The sequence below is a fragment of the Populus trichocarpa genome, chromosome 6 (assembly GCF_000002775.5).
Source record: "Populus trichocarpa isolate Nisqually-1 chromosome 6, P.trichocarpa_v4.1, whole genome shotgun sequence".
In the NCBI taxonomy this organism is placed as follows: Eukaryota; Viridiplantae; Streptophyta; class Magnoliopsida; order Malpighiales; family Salicaceae; genus Populus; species Populus trichocarpa.
The window spans coordinates 10,648,739-10,667,352 of NC_037290.2; the positions used below are offsets into that span (position 1 = coordinate 10,648,739).

The 18,614-nt window shown below is 33.1% G+C and overlaps 3 protein-coding genes across 4 annotated transcripts; all 3 read right to left on the reverse strand.

Moving 5' to 3' along the window:
• Nucleotides 1-2,119: 2,119 nt before the first annotated feature.
• LOC18100221 (uncharacterized) lies at nt 2,120-4,696 on the reverse strand. Its single transcript, XM_006381421.3, has 2 exons — nt 3,497-4,696; nt 2,120-2,787 (listed from the first exon to the last, which is right to left on the reverse strand). Exons 1-2 carry the CDS (start codon nt 4,432-4,434, stop codon nt 2,784-2,786), a joined length of 942 nt encoding a protein of 313 aa, XP_006381483.1. The 5' UTR covers nt 4,435-4,696; the 3' UTR covers nt 2,120-2,783.
• A 3,263-nt stretch (nt 4,697-7,959) lies between these two features.
• Nucleotides 7,960-11,986, reverse strand: LOC18100222 (uncharacterized). Its single transcript, XM_006381422.3, has 4 exons — nt 11,443-11,986; nt 9,818-10,248; nt 8,518-8,773; nt 7,960-8,387 (listed from the first exon to the last, which is right to left on the reverse strand). The coding sequence occupies exons 1-4, from the start codon at nt 11,819-11,821 to the stop codon at nt 8,266-8,268; spliced, it is 1,188 nt and encodes a 395-aa protein (XP_006381484.1). The 5' UTR covers nt 11,822-11,986; the 3' UTR covers nt 7,960-8,265.
• A 2,525-nt stretch (nt 11,987-14,511) lies between these two features.
• LOC18100223 (lipid phosphate phosphatase gamma) lies at nt 14,512-18,231 on the reverse strand. 2 transcript variants are annotated; one of them, XM_006381423.3, is made up of 2 exons: nt 17,402-18,231; nt 14,512-14,968 (listed from the first exon to the last, which is right to left on the reverse strand). In XM_006381423.3, the coding sequence occupies exon 1, from the start codon at nt 18,090-18,092 to the stop codon at nt 17,424-17,426; it is 669 nt and encodes a 222-aa protein (XP_006381485.1). In that variant the 5' UTR covers nt 18,093-18,231; the 3' UTR covers nt 14,512-14,968; nt 17,402-17,423. The 2 variants fall into 2 exon arrangements, with proteins under 2 accessions (XP_006381485.1, XP_024458258.1); XM_024602490.2 differs by having other exon boundaries at nt 17,420-18,228.
• Between the last annotated feature and the right edge of the window lie 383 nt (nt 18,232-18,614).

The window sequence follows — 18,614 nt, forward strand, 5'->3', positions numbered from 1 at the left end:
GTCAAGAAAATGACTAGGCTAGCTAAGGTTTTAGGTTTTTGGCCTTTGAAGAATAAGATAAAAGGGATGCTTGGTATTTATACCAACATCTTGAAACGACAGCGTTTTGTATAGTCAAAGTTGAAGTTAGCCCCCGAATATCAACACGTTTTTAGTTTTAAACCTTTCAAAGTTGTAATTATACAATCTGAGATGAAAACAAGACCAAATCAAGGAAAGCTTTTCAATTGAGTCCTTAGTCACAATCCAATATACCATTTAGTTTTTTAAAATTTTCAAAATGGTCCCTAATTTTCTGAACTTTTCAATAAAAGTGAAAATCAACTATAAAGATAAAAAAAAAAAAAAAGTATGCATTTAACCCCCTGATTTAATTAATATGACCTTTTGAAACTATGCTAATTCAACACTTTGGTCCTTGGTCCTTTAATTTCTTCAATTACAACTAAGTTCTCTTTAATTGCACTCTTAGCGTGCTTTTCAAACAATAAAAAATAGGTCATGTCCCATTAAAACATTAAAGATTTTGACGAACTTGATTTAAAAATATATAGTTTTGGATTTTCTTATTTTTTACTTCCTTTTAAAAAAAATATTTTAGCTATCTTAGAAAAACATTTTAGGGGTAAATATAGGTTATAACAGTTGTGTACCCCATTAATCAAGGTCTTGGTAATAATGGGTTCAAGCAAAACTCTCACCTTGAACATTTCCTCGTTTAACATTTTCAAATATACTTTGATGCTCTCACTTTCTTATTAAGTAATGGTAAAGAGCTCAATCAAGCTCTTTTTAGCTAGTATGTTTGTGCTAAAATGATCCACAAGCTTCGCGTAGAGATTGTTAAAGGTAAAGATGGAGTAAGGGTCCAAACTATGATACCATGCATGTATGGACTCGTGGAACTTGGTTGGAGGATTTTAGAAATGGCATTAATGTCTCGTATGATGAGCTTCAAACTTTTTTATATATTTTGTACATGTTCTTATGGGTTTGTAAGTCAATTATGGTTATCTAGAAACATTTTAATAAAGATTAAATTCCTAGAAATACAGGTATTCAATACTCTTTTATAAATTGAAGAACCTTCCATCTAGAGGTGGCTTCATTCATTTTTTATAGTTTGTATAACCACAGACTTACCTCATATTAGGAAATAGAATTCTAAGAAGAAACGATGGCAATGACGACGGTCAATCTATGGATGTGACTTATTGATGATTTATTTTTAGACTTTTAGAGATCATATCTGGAATCCTATTTGAGAACATTTTTTATGGTGATGAGAACGGCTTTTAGGAGGAGTTTAAAAGTGGTGACATTCTTATTTGCTCTTTTATACGTTGTCTTTCCCTACCACATCAAGGAATTGAAGTTGTTTGTAAATACTCGACGGTACAATAAATAGAGCTAATGGATGGATAATTTGTTGAGGGAGAGGCAAGGCTTTAAGCTATTCTTTTATGACTACAATAGTCTCAGTGCACTTTCATTTGATAGGCTATTTTGTGAAGAAATGAAGGAGAAAATATACCTATAGTGGGGAGTTTAATCACTCTTCCATGTCCTAGCATTTTAGGGTTGTCAACTATGAAAAAAACTCTAAAAATGTTCAAAAAAAAAAGGGAATGAATTTACTTATATTCTTATCCCCACAAACAGTGTCATTAACGAAGTTAGAAAAACTTCCAATGAATTTAGACCTTTAAACGACAATATAATGGGCTTTGGAAGACTTCTTCAAATATATGCTTTGGAGTTCGAGTCATTAAGGGTGGTTATTGAACCTATACCTTACAAGTACCTACAAAACATGTCCTTTGATAGGCTCAAGAAACTCTTCAATGCTTAAGTTAACACTATTAGAGTAAAGGAGAACTTAGGAGGTTGTGTGTGTGTGTTTGCAAGGAACATACAACGAGAAGTTGATGGAGTGAATATGAGCTCCTTTTCTCTCTCTTACGTGTTTGCGAGAGAGTTAGTCTTAGAACATGTTTCTTTTAAGTAGTTGTGTGCGAATATATGTTATGTTATATATTTAATGACCGTGATTATTTATTCGAGCTAGATCACATGAACTTGCACTATAGAGTGCAGGGTTGCGAACATAGGGTAATCATGTAGAATAATTAACTTTATTATATCCAATTGCACATCTAACTAGTAAAATGATTTGGTCGTGAAGTATTCACCTTGCTAACACGTAAAACAAGATGTTTAGGTAAGCATCACACTGATAACTTGTAAGATTAAGTATCCAGAGGCGATTAGGATGCTTAAACATCATTTTGTTTGCCATGTCTATGTACTCGGGAGAGTTTTCCAAAACAGGAGAAAAATAAAAAGGATCTAGCTGCCTTTTTTCTTCTCCTCTTATATTGGGCTCGTTTTGGGCCTTGTTTCTTCTTGGTGTTGGCTGTTGTTGGGCTCGTTTTTTAGCTCAACTTTTCCTCTATAGGACCGGTTTTAAGCCCAAGGTTGTCCTCCTTGGTTTTGCCCTTCTCCACCAAGAAAAAATCTTCTAGCTCAACTTCTTTCTTTCTTTTTTGTTCAGTTTTGGCCTCCCCGGTTTTGAGCCTAAACTGCAGCCATCTCACGATGATTTGATAAGCGAGGACAATCCAATCAGTCCATCTCCATCATGATAACAATCCACAAAATGGATAGGCATGATCATTTCGTGCGTTCGTTGGGACAACCCCTCACATCCATTCCTATTTTCTTCTAATTCGGACAACCAAGCAGCAGTTCGGTCTAACCAGAAATCTCAGCCCCTACGTTTCTTACCTGGTAAGAAATGAATGATGGCTCAGTAGCTTTCACATTAACGAACATAATAACGGTTCCCTTCACAGTTCTCACAGATATTTGGAAGGATTAGCTTGTGAAGTTTATTCACCATTTAAATAATATGATTTAAACGCAAGAAAAAGTTGTGCAAGTTTACTGCTAAAAGAAAAGGTGATCAATCTCATGAAGATGCAATAAACTAAGCATCAAATCGAAAAGCTGGTCAGAGTATCCAAGAGCGCTTTGACTGGTTTAAATCTTTACTTTATTGGATACACGGATCATCAGTTGGAGAAATTAAGAGAAACAAATCCCCATAAAATCAAAAGCATAAAAAAACAAAGAAAACAGCTCCACGAAATATATAATAATAAAAGAAACATAAAAGGCAGCAGGAGGTTCTTTTCTTTATCATCTGACCATAATCAATGGCAGAGAATATATAGGGCGAAGCAAGCAGCTACATATTTTTCTTCGTTGTCTACCTTTTTATATTACCAAAGAGCTAGTAGAGATTCTCTCGTACAACCCCAGATGTATGAATTATAATAAAAACCACCCGAATAAAAAATATCATGATTATACTTTGGAAACTATACTGCTAGTCTACTATTCAGTTCAGTTGCCAATAAAAAATAAACAAAAGTGGTAATTAAAATAGTTAATGAAGTGCTAGTAATCAACAATTAATTATGCGAAACCCAACCTTCTCTTCTTCCAGAAAACCATCTCTACATCAAGCTTCTCTCCAGTTCTTGCTGGTTCGGATTTACACCTTGTAAGTACCAAAGGCCGTACAGTGGAAACCTTCTCTGTTTTTGACTCTTCAATATTTGCAGAATTTGCATTTCTCTCCCTGATTGAAGTAATTGAGCCTTCAGATTCTTTGAAATGACTAATCTTTACTTCAGTTTCTGGATCCAAACTTGATTCTTGATCGGGCTCTTGAGAAACAGACTCTCTTTTCGATGTGGGACTTCCATTTTCTCCGTTTTCTTGCGGTGTACAACGCTGTTTCTGGCCTGTTTCTTCGCTCTCCGAAGGTGACCCCCAAAATCTACCAGCTAAAGAAGAAGATCTGTACGGTGCAGATCTGCATCTAGTCAACAACAAAGCATTCCTTGGTGGTGTGTTTTCTGTTGAGACATAAACTTTGGGTTCCATTTCTTCTTCCTCCCTTTCTTGCTCAAAATCTTCACTTCTGACACCAATCTTTGGTTCAACCTTCGAGGAACTACAGTCCTCAACAATTTTGTTTTTTCTCTCAATACCAACACGAAAGAAATGTACCCATTTGGGCCAAGAAGGTCTAAAAGACTTGAGTTTGAGTCTTCTCCTATTGAAATGGTGGTGACAAAGTAGGGTTTTCCGGATCCATTTGCACCGGCGTTTTTTGGGTTTTCCAGGTTGAGTATTGGCTTGTTTGGACCTCCTGACCCGGACTTGACCCATGCAGGTGACTTTTGGAGAGGAAGGTTCTTGAGTTTCAATAGCTATATTCTTCTTTCTAACAAACATCGGGCTTGAACGTGACCTTCCTCTACTTCTGCTACCAACATTGGTTCTCAAGAACCTCATCAATGGTGGTGGGTAGTACTTCTCTGTCCGACCCGGACTCGATATGGGTTTGGCAGACAGCTTCATGTTTTTAAACAAAACTCACTCTTTGTGTGTGTTGTGTTTAATTTTGTCTAGTTTGAGAGTCCCTGGGGTTTGTCTGGTTTTTTGTCCTTTTTTTTTTTTTTTTTTTTTTTTTTGAGGTAGGGAAGAAGATATGTTGAGAGAGTTATTGAGCCGGATTGGTGGTTGAAGCTGAGAAATGAGAAGAGAAGAGAAGATGTGGTGGTGGTGTTCAGCGCTCACCTTGTTGGAGTTTCTCTTTGGTTTTTTCTTTTTTAATTAGTTTTTGTGTCGAGGGGTTTTCGCGTATTTATTTTTATTTTATCTCTGCACGGATGGGTTGCGTGGTGGTATCTGACTGTAAGATTTTTCTATCTCGAGGATGTGTGTAAGGTTGTGTGTGGCCTTCGAGGTCGGCCAGTCATTAGATTAAAGCATTCATTTAATTAATTTATTATCGCTCCAATTAAAAGTACTTAGCACAATGCCATGTGCATCTTAGGAGTTAAAAAGTTGGTTCCGTGATGATAACCGTTGGATGTGGAAATTAGTAAGGGTAAATATGAGGGTTTAAAAAAAAACATTATCACGGTATATTAAAAGTTTTAGCAGAATAATATTAATGGTAAAAGATTTAGTGAAATAATATATTTTTATGTTGTCACATTTTAAAACATGATTTTTATTAGGTGTTTGTGTTTTTAAAACGCAACAACTTAACATATTGTGAAATTTAAACTCATCTACATATCCAAAAACTTACAACATAGAAGCATCTTTCTTTCTCTCTACAAACCGACATCCCCAACTCATATCTCTATAGAAAATCAACCGAACACTTTTTTTTTCATCTTTAAAACATCAAAAAACCTAACACATCTTAGTCTCTAGGTATCTTTTGATTTTTTTTCTATTAAAAATTCATCGTTGTTATTGTTGTCGCCGCTATTGCTACCTCTGCCAGCAAATACCCAACCATTTTTCTATTTTTACAAGAAAGGTAAACATATTATATTGTTATGAATTTGTATTTTGTTTGATTGAAATGAAATAATATTTTAGGTTAAATTTAAGGTTTATAGTGACTTTAGGGTTTGTTAAATTAATGATAAAGTAGCTTAGAATACCATCACTTAGGGTTAATTTGATATATATATATATATATATATATATATATATATATATATATATATATATATATATAAAAAGTAAAATAACTATTAAATCTCATAAAATATATCTTTTTGTTAGATTTAGATGGAGCGGTAGCCTCACTACCAATCATATAGCTTAACCAGTCAGCTGGTTGATTTATTTGTATGAACCGGTTGACCAGTTCACACAAAAACTATAATTTAATAAACATTTTCTTCTAAATATGTTTTATAAGTCAAAATATATATTATTTTTCAACTCATAGACTAAAAAACATACTCAAATTAAAATATCAAAAATTTATTACTTACACAGTAGCTAATTTCTATTTTTCATTGTAAATCAATCAATCGGTTTAACTGACTATTATAAAACAATTAACGGGTTTGTCCTTACTAAAAAATTTTAATTGATGTTGTGGTTCTAAACCGCATCATCCAAAAAAAAATATTATCTCACCAAAAAAAATTTCTTCTATTTTAATTCATCATTTCTTTTTATTTTATATGGTAATTACTTAATTTATCCTTAAATATAAGTGGTTTCAGTGTTCATTTGACATTGATGTAGTTTTTATTTTTTAAAATTGTATTTTATTTGAAAAATATTAGTTAAGTTCTCTTGTTGGGATTCTTCAAACGAAGGTGGAGCGAGTGAGTCAGGAAAGGAGGGGACTGTGTTATATAGTAGTCCACTCAAGTCACTCAAACTCAAAGTATCTCCATGATTGGACTGTGATTGATGTATCTTCAATATAATATTATATAATACAGGAGACGTTAAATTAATTACTTCATTTATTTATTCTCTTTTATCACTTTAATCAAGTAGGAGTGGCATTCAAAGAGGACATTGTGGCTACAAATTATTCTAGCCTCAAGCCGTCAACCTCCTGGATTATTGATTCATCCTCTACCAATTCGCTCAACCAACATTCTTGCTTATGCTTCAAACTTGATCAAATAAATCTCTTATAGCTACTTATTTCTTATAAAGAAATTGTTTGTGATTATGCTTTAGATATATTTTTTTCGATTGAGTAAATGGTCCATGTGATTCTCCCCTACTTCATTGTTATGTTAAGGTAATTTTTAATAGCATAGTTATAAAAGGATGTTTGAGAATACAGTAGTAGTTGTTTTTTATAGTGTTTTTTACTCGGAAATATATTAAAATAATATTTTTTATATTTTAAAAAATATTTTTAATATTAGTACATTAAAATAATTTAAAAACACCAAAAAAAATAATTTAAAGAAAAAAACAAATAAAAAATAACTTTTTTTAAAATAAAAGAAATAGGTTATAAAAACTAACTTATCCCATCACCTCAACTTTTGACCTTTTAAAAACCATATAAAACGATGCTGTTTTACATTTTTTTTCACTTATATAACATTATAACCCATAGTCCTAGGTCATCAGGTTGATTGACGGTGAGGTCTTCGTAACTAGGCCTAACATGCCTCAGCAAATGCTACATCGCTAGATTGTCGAACTTCTTTTCAGACCGTACGCCGCGCCGATGTTTGATAACGGGTTGATCCAGCGGATAAAACACTCCCTCTGAAACTCTAAAGAAGCATAGGTTGCTGCATTCTAAAGGAAGGTACTGTCTCTGTCTCTGTCTCTCTCAAACCCAAGGGGAGGGGGCTGGAAATCACAGCAGGGATTTGAAACCTGATTTTGCTAAATTAAGATTGAGGATCGGCACTGTTTTTTGCACAATATATCCATTGCTATTCATATCACTCTTAAGAATCGACATGGTCGGCACTCTTCTTGTCGATGATTTTAGTGAAATTTGTTTCTTCGGTTTTCGTAATCATCTTATCTTGGAATCGTCTGTCTGTCTAGGTTTGAGACTTGAAATCTTAGGGCCTTCCAACCTGTCAGTGCTCTCCATGTTTCGCCTACAACCATTTCAATAAAGAAAGTGGCCACGGTGACAAGTGAGATGCTTTTTATCATCATGTAGGGAAAATGAAAATTCACAGGTCGCAAATGTAAAATGGGGTCATCTCCCCGTCTTCATAGGATCAGCAAAGGGAAATCCTGTCCGCACCCCACCATGGCTCCACCAATCTATAATGTCTCTGCACAAGCAACCACCATCGTACCATGAATTTATCTAGCCTTATACTTTTCCAATTTTATCCTCAGAGCACCCAAATAAGAACAGGAGCTTTAAGTGTAATGAAGTAATTCAGCAATGTCAAATAGACTAATGAGCAATGATCTTTCCCGAGAAGAGAACAAAAGGTCAACTGAAGTTTCAGGTTTCCTTTCTGGAGAGGAAAAAAAAAAGGAGCTTTGCCCTACAAGCTGGCAGGCTAGCAAAAGTCAATCAGGAATCATTTTTATTATTAGTGAAAGGGGTTGATTTCTAGACAGTAGACATAAAATTAAAGATATCACGATAGAAGAAACATAAATAAATAAACAATCATGCAGACTGCAAGTTAAAAAAAAATCCTACCACATGTTTCTGCAGTCCGATACTAGACCAATACAAAGTTACAAACATTGGGGGGCTGCTCATGCTAGATACAGAGGTGGGGGATGCGCATGCATGGAGAACCCTAAGTTCGATTAATGTTGACCCACCCATAGCACTAAATCAGACGGCATCCTATGACTGCTACTAATTTACCTTCTTACCCACATACAGATAAAGTATCGTATTAAATACCAACCACACTACGCGGTGTCAATGGGTCTTTTCATCCCAACCACTGATTTTCTTGACTCGGATCCCACCTGGCTATTTTTATCCCATTCAGTGTTGCATCCTAGCTCAGGTTGTACCTCAACTTCATCATCTGAGGAACAATGCAAAGCTTCAGAGGGAGCAGCTTTGAATTTCACATAACAATGCCATCATAAATAACAGGGGTAAATAATCAGACTAAATATTTTTTGAGAAATGATAAATGCGGTGAAAAAACTTGCCTGATATAGTTGACAGAGAGAATTCAGTCAGGCGTCTTACACAGTCCTTCAATGCTTGAAGTTCAGCTTCCTTCTCATGGAGTTGGGATTGTGCCAAATGTAATTCGGATTCCAGCCCCGTGATTTGGTTTTCTTGTTGTTCAATAAGCAAATGGCAAAGTTTGTTATCCAATTCAGATGGCAATACCCCGTCGCGTTGGTAAGAAACATCATCCGCCCCCTCCAGTTCACAAAATCCTTCAGATGAAACCTCAGCCTGCACAACAGCTTTTCCATTAAAAGAGGCAATTCTTCTTACCTTAAGGCCCGATCACAGCACATTTTCTGACTACTAAGACTGAAAGTACCATGGTTGTTACATGATGGAGAACCAGCCAAGGATCGTGAATTCCTTAATTAATTGTATGATATCCTCGGCAGGGATTTAATCTGAAATAAGATTTGTTCTTGAAATTAATTCTGCTTTGAGTGTAGATGAATGAATATTGATTACTGAATTCTAGTTCACTTGTCCTCTCCAATTCTTCAGGTTTCTCTCCTTTCACTTCCTCTATTTCCATCCTCTTCCCCCCTTCTCTCCAACCTAATTCCTCTCACCTGGTCCTACATCAGATACCTGTAACTTTTGCATGTACTGAGGTTGTATTGTCTTACTATCAGTTTGCAAACTGTTTACCCAACTATTGCTGCATATGACTAGGTGGTACTAGCATGAAACGCTCGTCCAGAATCCACTACCATATGGATAAATTTTCCACTATAGAAATTTAATAACTAGATATTTCTAATGATAGCACAACCCAGTGCCCAGCAAGAATGATTTAAAAAACAAGACATGATAGAGAACAGAAGGTAGACAAAAGAACGAAAAACACTGGACTTCTGCTGCAACTTTAATTAGTAATGTACAAGCTCCAAGTAAAGGATATCATAAATGTAGCAAATGAAACAAACTCTAGCATTTCATAGTAACAAGTCAATTTCAGTTTTAGCAAGCATTACTGGAAGCATACCTAATAATTGATCCTCATTTTCATTCTATAATCTCTTATTTGTCAACCAGGATTAAAATGAAATATGGTAGACCATGCATTGAAAGGAATTATATTATGCTAATGGCCTATAAAAGTTTAGGTGAAATACATAAATTAAAGAATTGGCAAAAGGCTGTTTGAAATTTACAAAAAAAAAAAAAAACCCATCTTGAGTCTCCAATGTAGGTTCAGAGAGCTACCGAAGCACACTTTCAAGCATTAAGTAAATTTACAGAAAGGATCGCAGAGGTACTTGAATGACTCACCTTGCCAAGATTTAGCCTTGTTATTTCATGGCCAGAAGTTTCAGTGCTGGACCAGGGAAGTTTTTGCAGTTCAGACTCAAACTCTGCTTCCAGTTGATCCATTTCAAGCACCGCTGGCTCTGGCTCTTCCGTAAGAACACTGCTCGGGCATTCAACATCATCAGCCATAGTAAGCCCACACAATTTCATATCATTGGGGTCTCTATCCACCATGCTTATTCTATTAACCACTAGTTGCATTTGCTCAGTACTAATATTTTCTGAGCTTGTAGCAAGCTGGGTAGATTTTCTTTTATAGAGTTCAGTTCTTAATTCATGAATAGTTTTTGACGTCTCATCCATGGCAGTGCTCAGCTTACTGATCTCAGCTTTCCCAGCAGACATCATGTACATGATTCCAACACCAAGTCCCCGACCAAACAAAGAGCTTTCTGCATATAGAACAACGTAAATAATCATGCCACCATCATTGTTCCACAACTATTCAGAACAAATTCAAACACAGAATTGTAAAAAGAAAATTACTTTCATATAATGTGAACCAACAAAATTAGCACAGATGCAAGTCCACTAAAATAAAGGGACAATTCTTGGAGAACATAGAATGATTTACAGCCATTTGTTGTCTATTTATGAAAAATATATGCCATTAAAACCAACTTTAAACCATCTACTACTAACTAGATGATATTACATCACAATACAGATGCTATTGATATGCCAAGTTCCATAGAGAGCAGACAATACAACCATGAACAATGATTGATGGATTTGTGGTTCACCTTCATATAAAATGCTCTTCAAGTACCCGAGCAAAAGGTAAGGTTAGGAGTCCTGATGCTGATTAAGCGAGCACCAAGGCAAGCCAGATACATTTCATTATTATAATCCTTACAGTATAGTTATGCTCTTGCGGTAGGCAAGATATATTCGATTGAGAATAAATTTTCCTCATGATGTCCAAAATCAATGGCCCAACATTGCTGCAATTTTCTTTTCATCAACATATCAACCATTTCTTTTACATTTTAATAAGGAACTTTAACATGATTTAACAAGTGAATTGAACTTTTTGTTAAATAATTAAAAAGAACGACACATTTCTTTATACATTTAAATTAGAATACCCCATCACTGTCTTTACAAGACAACAGACCCCATCTTCAATCACATTTCCTTTTAAAAAAAGATGCGTTCCTAATCACCCTTGTACTCTTAGAAGTCAAGAATCTCTTTATGCTTGAATTATTAGATAATCTACTACAAATCACTTCCTTGCAATTTCTATTTAACAAAGCATAATCTAATGCAATGCAAATATATATATATATATATATATATATATATATATATATATATATATATATATATATATATATATATATATATTGTTGTTGTTGTTAAAAAACCCAGCTCTATCCATTACTTTCTTTAATTCAATTAATTAAATTTGTAGTAAAAACCCTATCTTTGGTTAACAAAACCCTAAATTCAACACGATGGGACAACTGCTCCTTGAATAAACACTAGGCTTTCATTTCTTCTGTTCATTTTTCATCTCTCTATCACCTAAACAGACAAAACAGCATTAAAAAGAAATCCACAATTGACAGTCCTGAAGTTACCAGTTCTTTTCTTCTTCAAGCAAGCACACGACTTCCTTCCACTAGTCCCTTTCAAACCACCAGATCTCTTCACATTTTCAGTCGCAAACTTCAATCTACGACACGAAACCCCTGATTTCTCCTTCAAACACGATTTTTTTTTATTCTTTCCTCTGGAACCAGAAGCAGAACTCGAAAACCTAAAAATTCCTTCCTGATCACAATTACTCTCGTACCCGTGACATTCTTTTGTCACCAGCGGAGAGTCAAAAGCAGGAGAGTCTTGGAGGTTTTCCTCTTGCTCGTATTTTTCAGATGGTGAATGATGATTAGTAAAGACGTGTTTGGCTATAAAACCAGTGGATCCTGCTATGGCTGCGGTTAATAGAAGATTCCACATTACTGAATGCCGGAGATCAAAAATAGGGAAAGAGATGGAGAGGTAATTAACTGAATAATACTAATTAGTGTGGGCGGGCGGGCAATTAAGAATAAGAGAGGAGTGGCGATGTTAGGTGGCGGAGACTGGTTGCTGCCAAGTTTGGCTTGGTCACACATCACTTCACATGCTTCCCGCTTATTTTAGTAAATTCAATTTTTAATTTGGAAATTAAATAATTGGGCTATCATTCTCTGCGAGCTCTGCCCATCGTGAGAGCATGTCCAAATTAAGGTTGTTAGTTTCATTTCAGTAAGTATTTTATTTTTTTAATTAGAATAAAATGTCGTAGTTTTGAAGTGTTTCGACATGCTGTTTCGAGATTGTACTGTTCATATATATATATATATATATTCAACAAACATAATTCAAATTCAAGATAAATTAATTATAAATTATGCAATACAAACACAATGCCAAACAAATATAATTTTAAAATTTAAAATATTTCTATATATATATATATATATATATATATATATATATATATATATTCAACAAACATAATTCAAATTCAAGATAAATTAATTATAAATTATGCAATACAAACACAATGCCAAACAAATATAATTTCAAAATTTAAAATATTTCTAAATAGTCAAGATTAAATAGATCTTTAACTTAAAGTAATTCAATTTAAACAAAATATCAAAATATTATGAAAGTAAAATGTTTTAACACAAATATTTTAAATATAAAGTTAGGTCAATGTTATCAAGGTTAATGGAATCTAAAGCATCCATTGGTTTGCTTAAATTCTTACAAAGTATAAACATGAAAAAAACAACATGAATATAAACCTTATATATTAGTGATAAATCTATTTTTAAAAAATTAATATCATTGTTATTGAAAATGAAAAAGAGCCTTTTATAATTGGATGATTTAATTAATTAAATTGAACAAGATTCAATGGCTTTTCAAGAGCGGAACGAAACATGTGGAATGAAATCGGAACGTTCCGGGCGGAATTTAGCCGAAAAATCCGGAACGAACCAAGATTTAAAATGAGATGAAATTTGTTCCGTTTTGTTCCGTTTTTTGAATTGGTATGGAATGTTTCGGCCATTCCGGGTGAAACAGAACGGAATTGACAACCTTGTGTCCAATGAAGAAGTTAAATGCATAACCAAAAATAAAAAACTAATATTTTAGCTTTTCTTTACTTGTTTTTCATACTCTAAGGAGAAAACCAAACAAAATACTAAAATGCCTTTTCTTTCCCATGATATTCCTACATATCTCTCAAAAGAGCCAAAACTAATAAAGTGGGGCCAATAAAAGAATAAGCCAATTAAATCTAGCCATATGAAAAAAAAAAAAACATCAAAATCATTAAAAAAAATAAAACAATTATTTATTCCACCCTAATAGAATTGGCTTTTCAAATGGTTTTTTTCCATTAGAATATGCATGATAAAAAAACTATATTTATACTATTTAAAATGTTATTTTATCAATTTGCCTCTTTAAAATAGCATCTCTCATTGGAGATGCTCTAAGAAATTAAATTCATGGGGGTGCCAGATATTTATGCCCGAATAAAATAATTATTATACTCTACTATCATAGAAATGCCAAGTCATCGCTAGCTTTCTTCTTATAAATGATAATTATGTCCATGTTTGGATTATGATTAAATTATTGTTTTTTTATTTTTTTAAAATAAAAATTAGATTAGATTTTTTATATATTAATATTAAAATAAATTTTATAAAATAAAAAATATATTATTAAAAAATATATATTTTAAACATAACTTTTACTACTTTTAATTACCACTTATAAATTAAATGATCTGATTAATTCTTTTAAATTAAATGATTTGATCAATTCCTCTCTATTTTGATTATGCATTCCCTCATCATTTCAATTTTATTTCATAATTCTTATGTTGTTGATCTTATTTTAAGAGATTGTTTTATATTTGTAATAACGATTGTTTTTTAAAATATTTTTTATTTAAAAATATATCAAAATAATAATTTTTTTTATTTTTTATAATTAATTTTTAACATTAGCACATCAAAATAATTTGAAAACATCAAAATAAATTAAGCCAAGAAAAAAATTTTATTTTTTTTAAATATTTTTAAAATACAAAAATAAATGAGCTATTAACAAAAAAAGAGAAAAAAGAGATAAGTTAGGCTTTCTCTCTACTCACTTCAAATCTAAAAATTAAATGTTTGTTTGATATTGTAATAATTATTTTTCTTTTCACTTATAAATATATTTAAATAATATTTTTTTAAATTTATTTTTAGTATAAACACATTAAATTAAAAACTTAAAAAATTAATTTAAAATTAAAAAAATTTAAATTTTTTAAAAATAAACTTTCAGTCCCCAACAAAGTCATTTGTTAATCCATGTGTTTTAGATTAAAAATATATTAAAATAATATTTTTTTAAAAAAATTATTTTTAAACGATTCAAAAAACAAAAGAAAAATTAAAGCTAAATAAATTCAGAACACGGTGAAAGGGCAAAGAAAAATGCTTGCACTTCGCACAAAAAGTAAATTAAACTAGACCCGAAGTCATGGTATCTTAAAGTCATGGAAGAAAAACCCTGCAGTCCAATTGAAGAAAACATGTGAACCAACTTTAGATTTCACACCACCAATATGGATGACAGGTGGAAAATAATTAGTGAAAATAAGCAAACATTATTCATCGCAGCATCAACAAAAAGTTTATTCTGGCTACACCAACAGAGGGGCATCTTCTAACCACAAGAACATGATGTAATGAAAGCATCCAGATGTTTAGCAAGCATCCTAAAACATCGTATAAAAGGGGAAAAAACTATTATCCTGTAATAAAACTTCTTTAAGGACATCACCAAGCAGTAAGTTAATGAAAATCAAGTATAAAGATGCACTTTTTTCAACGGTACCTCCTTTCACTGGAGCTACAGTATGACAGAGATGCTCATCCTTGCTGATAGAAAACAATTTAAACTTAGTGCTAGTCCTTCTAGTTGGCTTCCCTCGTGGGCTCCAAAATAGAGTGCTTCAAAAGAAAAACTGCACTTGCTTAATAGTGTCATCCATGCAAGCAAAAACACAATCCTGAACCTGAATGCATCTTTGGAGCTACCAACCTGCAAAATGGAGCAATAAAGGCATTTTCAATGACAGGCATGGAAATCAGAAATTGCAACCAGAGTTGAATAAGTCAATGTTAGATCTTTTCTGTGCAGTTTACAAGCAAGACAAACGCACACAACACCTCCGACGCACGGTTCTAGCATTGATTTAGTATTTTATGATAACTTGGTGCAGTTGTACATTGCACAGCACCGCAGGAGCTCGATTACAAGCCAAAGGTTTAGTAATCATCGTAGTTCACCATGCAAGTTATCACACATTCAGGTTCACATCCTTATTTCTACTACCCGAAGAGCATGCTGTTTCTTAATGATTCAACCATGTGAAATATCATTTTATTTCTTACTGTCTTGTTATCCAACATTCAGCTAAACATTAAGCCAATTGACGCAAACAAAAGAAAAGGATAACGGAGTTTGTTACAAGTCAAAACCCTTAAAGACTAAAAACACCCATAAGTATAAGGAAGATACCTAAAATATTCAATTTGTATTCATCCAAGTCTCACTTGCCGAAAGACTATTACAACTATTTATATAAAAAAAACTAGAAATCAAATAGAAAACCTAGAAAAAACAAATAATATTGAATACAAAAAAAAAATTAACTAAAAAAACTTTTGTAGAATAAATTATGTTCTCTCAATTTGAGATAGTGGAATGAGTTCCGAACTATTACCATATAGACTATAGTTACACTGTCATGCTCACATTTAAGCCTTTATCAATTTAATTGTGGGTATCATTTCTTCGGAACAGCTTCCAAATAATGAAAGATTAAAAACAGGTGCTAACATTGTGCTAAAACAACACTAGGTTTGCTCGACTATACAATCTCCTATCACCTAAAATATACAACGATGGTTTCATGCCCTGCTTAACTATAGTCTACAACTACCTTCTCTTCTAAAGGGCACTTCATCATTACAAATACTTGCAAAAGTAGGAATTTGACACTGGAGAAACTCAGCTTCCTCCAAGGCCACAACAAAAGCTTACAGTTGAAGAGGGGGGCAAGAAATAAGCAAAGGAAGAAATGAAATATTCATTCAGTAAAAACTATGGAAAGGATAAAAACCATTTAATTTTTTTATAGCATTTTATTCTTCTAAGAGAAGAGAATAGATTTTTCTATTGCATAGCTTACAAGCCCAAGTTTTCTCATTGAGTGATCAAACATATGGGATGGGACTATCCTAGATGAACTTATACCTTCAACCGAAAAGAAGAAGAGACTTGAGGGATAAATAAATATAAATGGATTAAAATGGATCGACTTCTACAAAGAGATTAACTAATGGATCAATTAAGCCAATGACTAGAAGTAGTGCCATTGTTATCACAGTGAAAAGAGATAATCAGGTGGGTGACAAGGAAGGTGGACCTGATAAAAAAGCTAAAATGCAGGATCGAAAAACATGGACCATATCAGTTTTTCAAGACAGATAATCAAGGATGAGAAGGATTACATCTTCTAGCATTAAGATCATCACAAAAATGGTGGTCAATAAGAAAGGGTGTGGAATTCTTACACACATGAAAAATTACACAAAACTGCCAACAAGTTTAACTCTCAATAGTTGGAAGGGTCATCAACAATACGGTGAAGCATGATAGATAGAACATGCTGTAGTGAAAAAATGTTTTCTTACATAGTCAGACTGTATTTCACTAATGTTTCTCGCATGAACATTGTATAGAGCTGTGTCTTTCTAGTTTGCTCCCGTGGTCTAATTTTTTTTTTTTTCCCTGAATTCTAATTAATCATTTGGAGATAACAGCTTTCCTAGTCATTTGGACATCTCCTTAGATAGGAATCACTTGCTATTTGTTAATTCTACTGTTCTGCATTTTTGTAAAGAAGCACAACAGAATATTCGATACAAACAATTTCCTCTGTGAAACTTGCATATATAAAGGAATTCAAATAAAACAGTGCACTAACCTTTTAATTGTTTTTCAAGAATAAAAGTACAGCTGTTGCTAACTAGATTAACGTGACATCATGAACATTCTCTTCAGGTTCTAAAATCTTAAAACAGACAGATTTGCCAGAGCTAAAGCCCCTTTAATTTCATTTTTTCATGTTTTACTGTCTACAATTTCCCTTGCCTTTTGTGTTGTTCCTGTAAACAAACCTTCAACAAGTATTACTTTCTCTAATGCCAAGTTCATAGATCTTCTCATAGCACAATTGTCCACAGTAAAACAGTGCAATCTCAAACGCACCATATCATCAGCAAAGACATAAACTGATGTTTTTGATCTAATCAAGAATCTCAACCAAACTCACGAATCAGTGTTCTTAATTAAACATAAACAGTAAGCACGAATGACATATAAAGAAAAAATTCAGAATTTAAACAATGAACAAAAGATCCAGAAAAAAAAATAGAGAGGGGCAAATCAAGATCAAATCACAATTACCCAGAAAAGTGAAATTACCTGATCAATTAGCCTTGTCAGCCATATTCTTTCTAGCAGCTCTTGCATTATCATACTCAAACTTCAAAACATTCTTAATATGCGAAGTATCCTTCACATAAAACATCCTTCCAAACTTACTCTCCTCAATCACCGGAAAATATTCATAAATTACATTATTCACAACCCAAAACCAGCACGCCCCAAGAAAAATCCCTAAAGCAGCCCCAGCAAAAACCTGGGCAACCGTATGATACCCTAAATAAACTCTCGAAAACATGGTCAAAACAGCTAATGACCATGGACAAAAATTAACAGCCCATTTATTCTTAACCTGAGACAACCCAATTCCTTCAACTGTCAATAAAGTAAAATAAACAGCGAAAAAGAACATGTACTGAGAATGACTAGAAGGCCAGCCATGAGAATCACACATCTCAAGAAGTGCACAGGTTTCAGGTCGGGCTTGTTGGACAGACGATTTGATGATTTCGTTGATGAATTGGGAAATAATAAGGCCTAAAGCGAAGAACATGCAATGGAGTTCACGACGGAATACGAAGTGAGTGAAGAAACCGCCTAGGCTTATGAAGACAGGAACTAGTGAAACCCAGGCTAAGAAATGGCCTAATCGGTCACCTTTATGGTAGCGTACGTGGGTGAGAGTCACAGCTTTAAGTGGCGGATTGGGCATTTTTTTGGAGAGTTGAGAGAGATTGTTCTTCGTCTTGGGCGTTTGGTTGCAGGAGATGTGTGGAGCACGTTGAGAGCTTTTAAGAGGCAGGAAAGATCAATGGCGGAGTAACCAGGAAAGTGGAGACACGTGCGAGTAGTTTAGTTGAACTTGCCAAAAAGCCAGATCTCTTAAATGTGGTTTGTTTTTGTATTTTAAAAAGTTTAAAATTAATTTTTATTTTTAAATTAATAATTTTTAATATTTTTAGATATTTTATGTGGTGATATTAAAAATAATTTTTAAAAAATAAAAAAATATTATTTTAATATATTTTTAAATAAAAAATACTTTAAAAAATAACTACAACATACTCATTCACTATGATTACATGAACATGCCATAATAGAATTTACAATTACATTTAAATATAAATATTTATTAAACCATAATCATTTTAAACTTGATTTCTCATGTAATAAATGGTATTTGTCTCTCTTCTTTTGTATAAGAAGTTTTTTTCCCTTCAAAGTTATGGAATTT

Coding starts and splice junctions, on each gene's coding strand:
- LOC18100221 (XM_006381421.3), bottom strand. CDS start 4,434: ATGAAGCTGTCTGCCAAACCCATATCGAGTCCGGGTCGGACAGAGAAG.
- LOC18100222 (XM_006381422.3), bottom strand. CDS start 11,821: ATGTGGAATCTTCTATTAACCGCAGCCATAGCAGGATCCACTGGTTTT. Junction 10,249..11,442: donor CTTGAAGAAGAAAAGAACTG/GTAACTTCAGGA, acceptor TTCTATATGCAG/AAAGCTCTTTGTTTGGTCGG. Junction 8,774..9,817: donor CAAGGCTAAATCTTGGCAAG/GTGAGTCATTCA, acceptor GCTGTTGTGCAG/GCTGAGGTTTCATCTGAAGG.
- LOC18100223 (XM_006381423.3), bottom strand. CDS start 18,092: ATGCCCAATCCGCCACTTAAAGCTGTGACTCTCACCCACGTACGCTAC.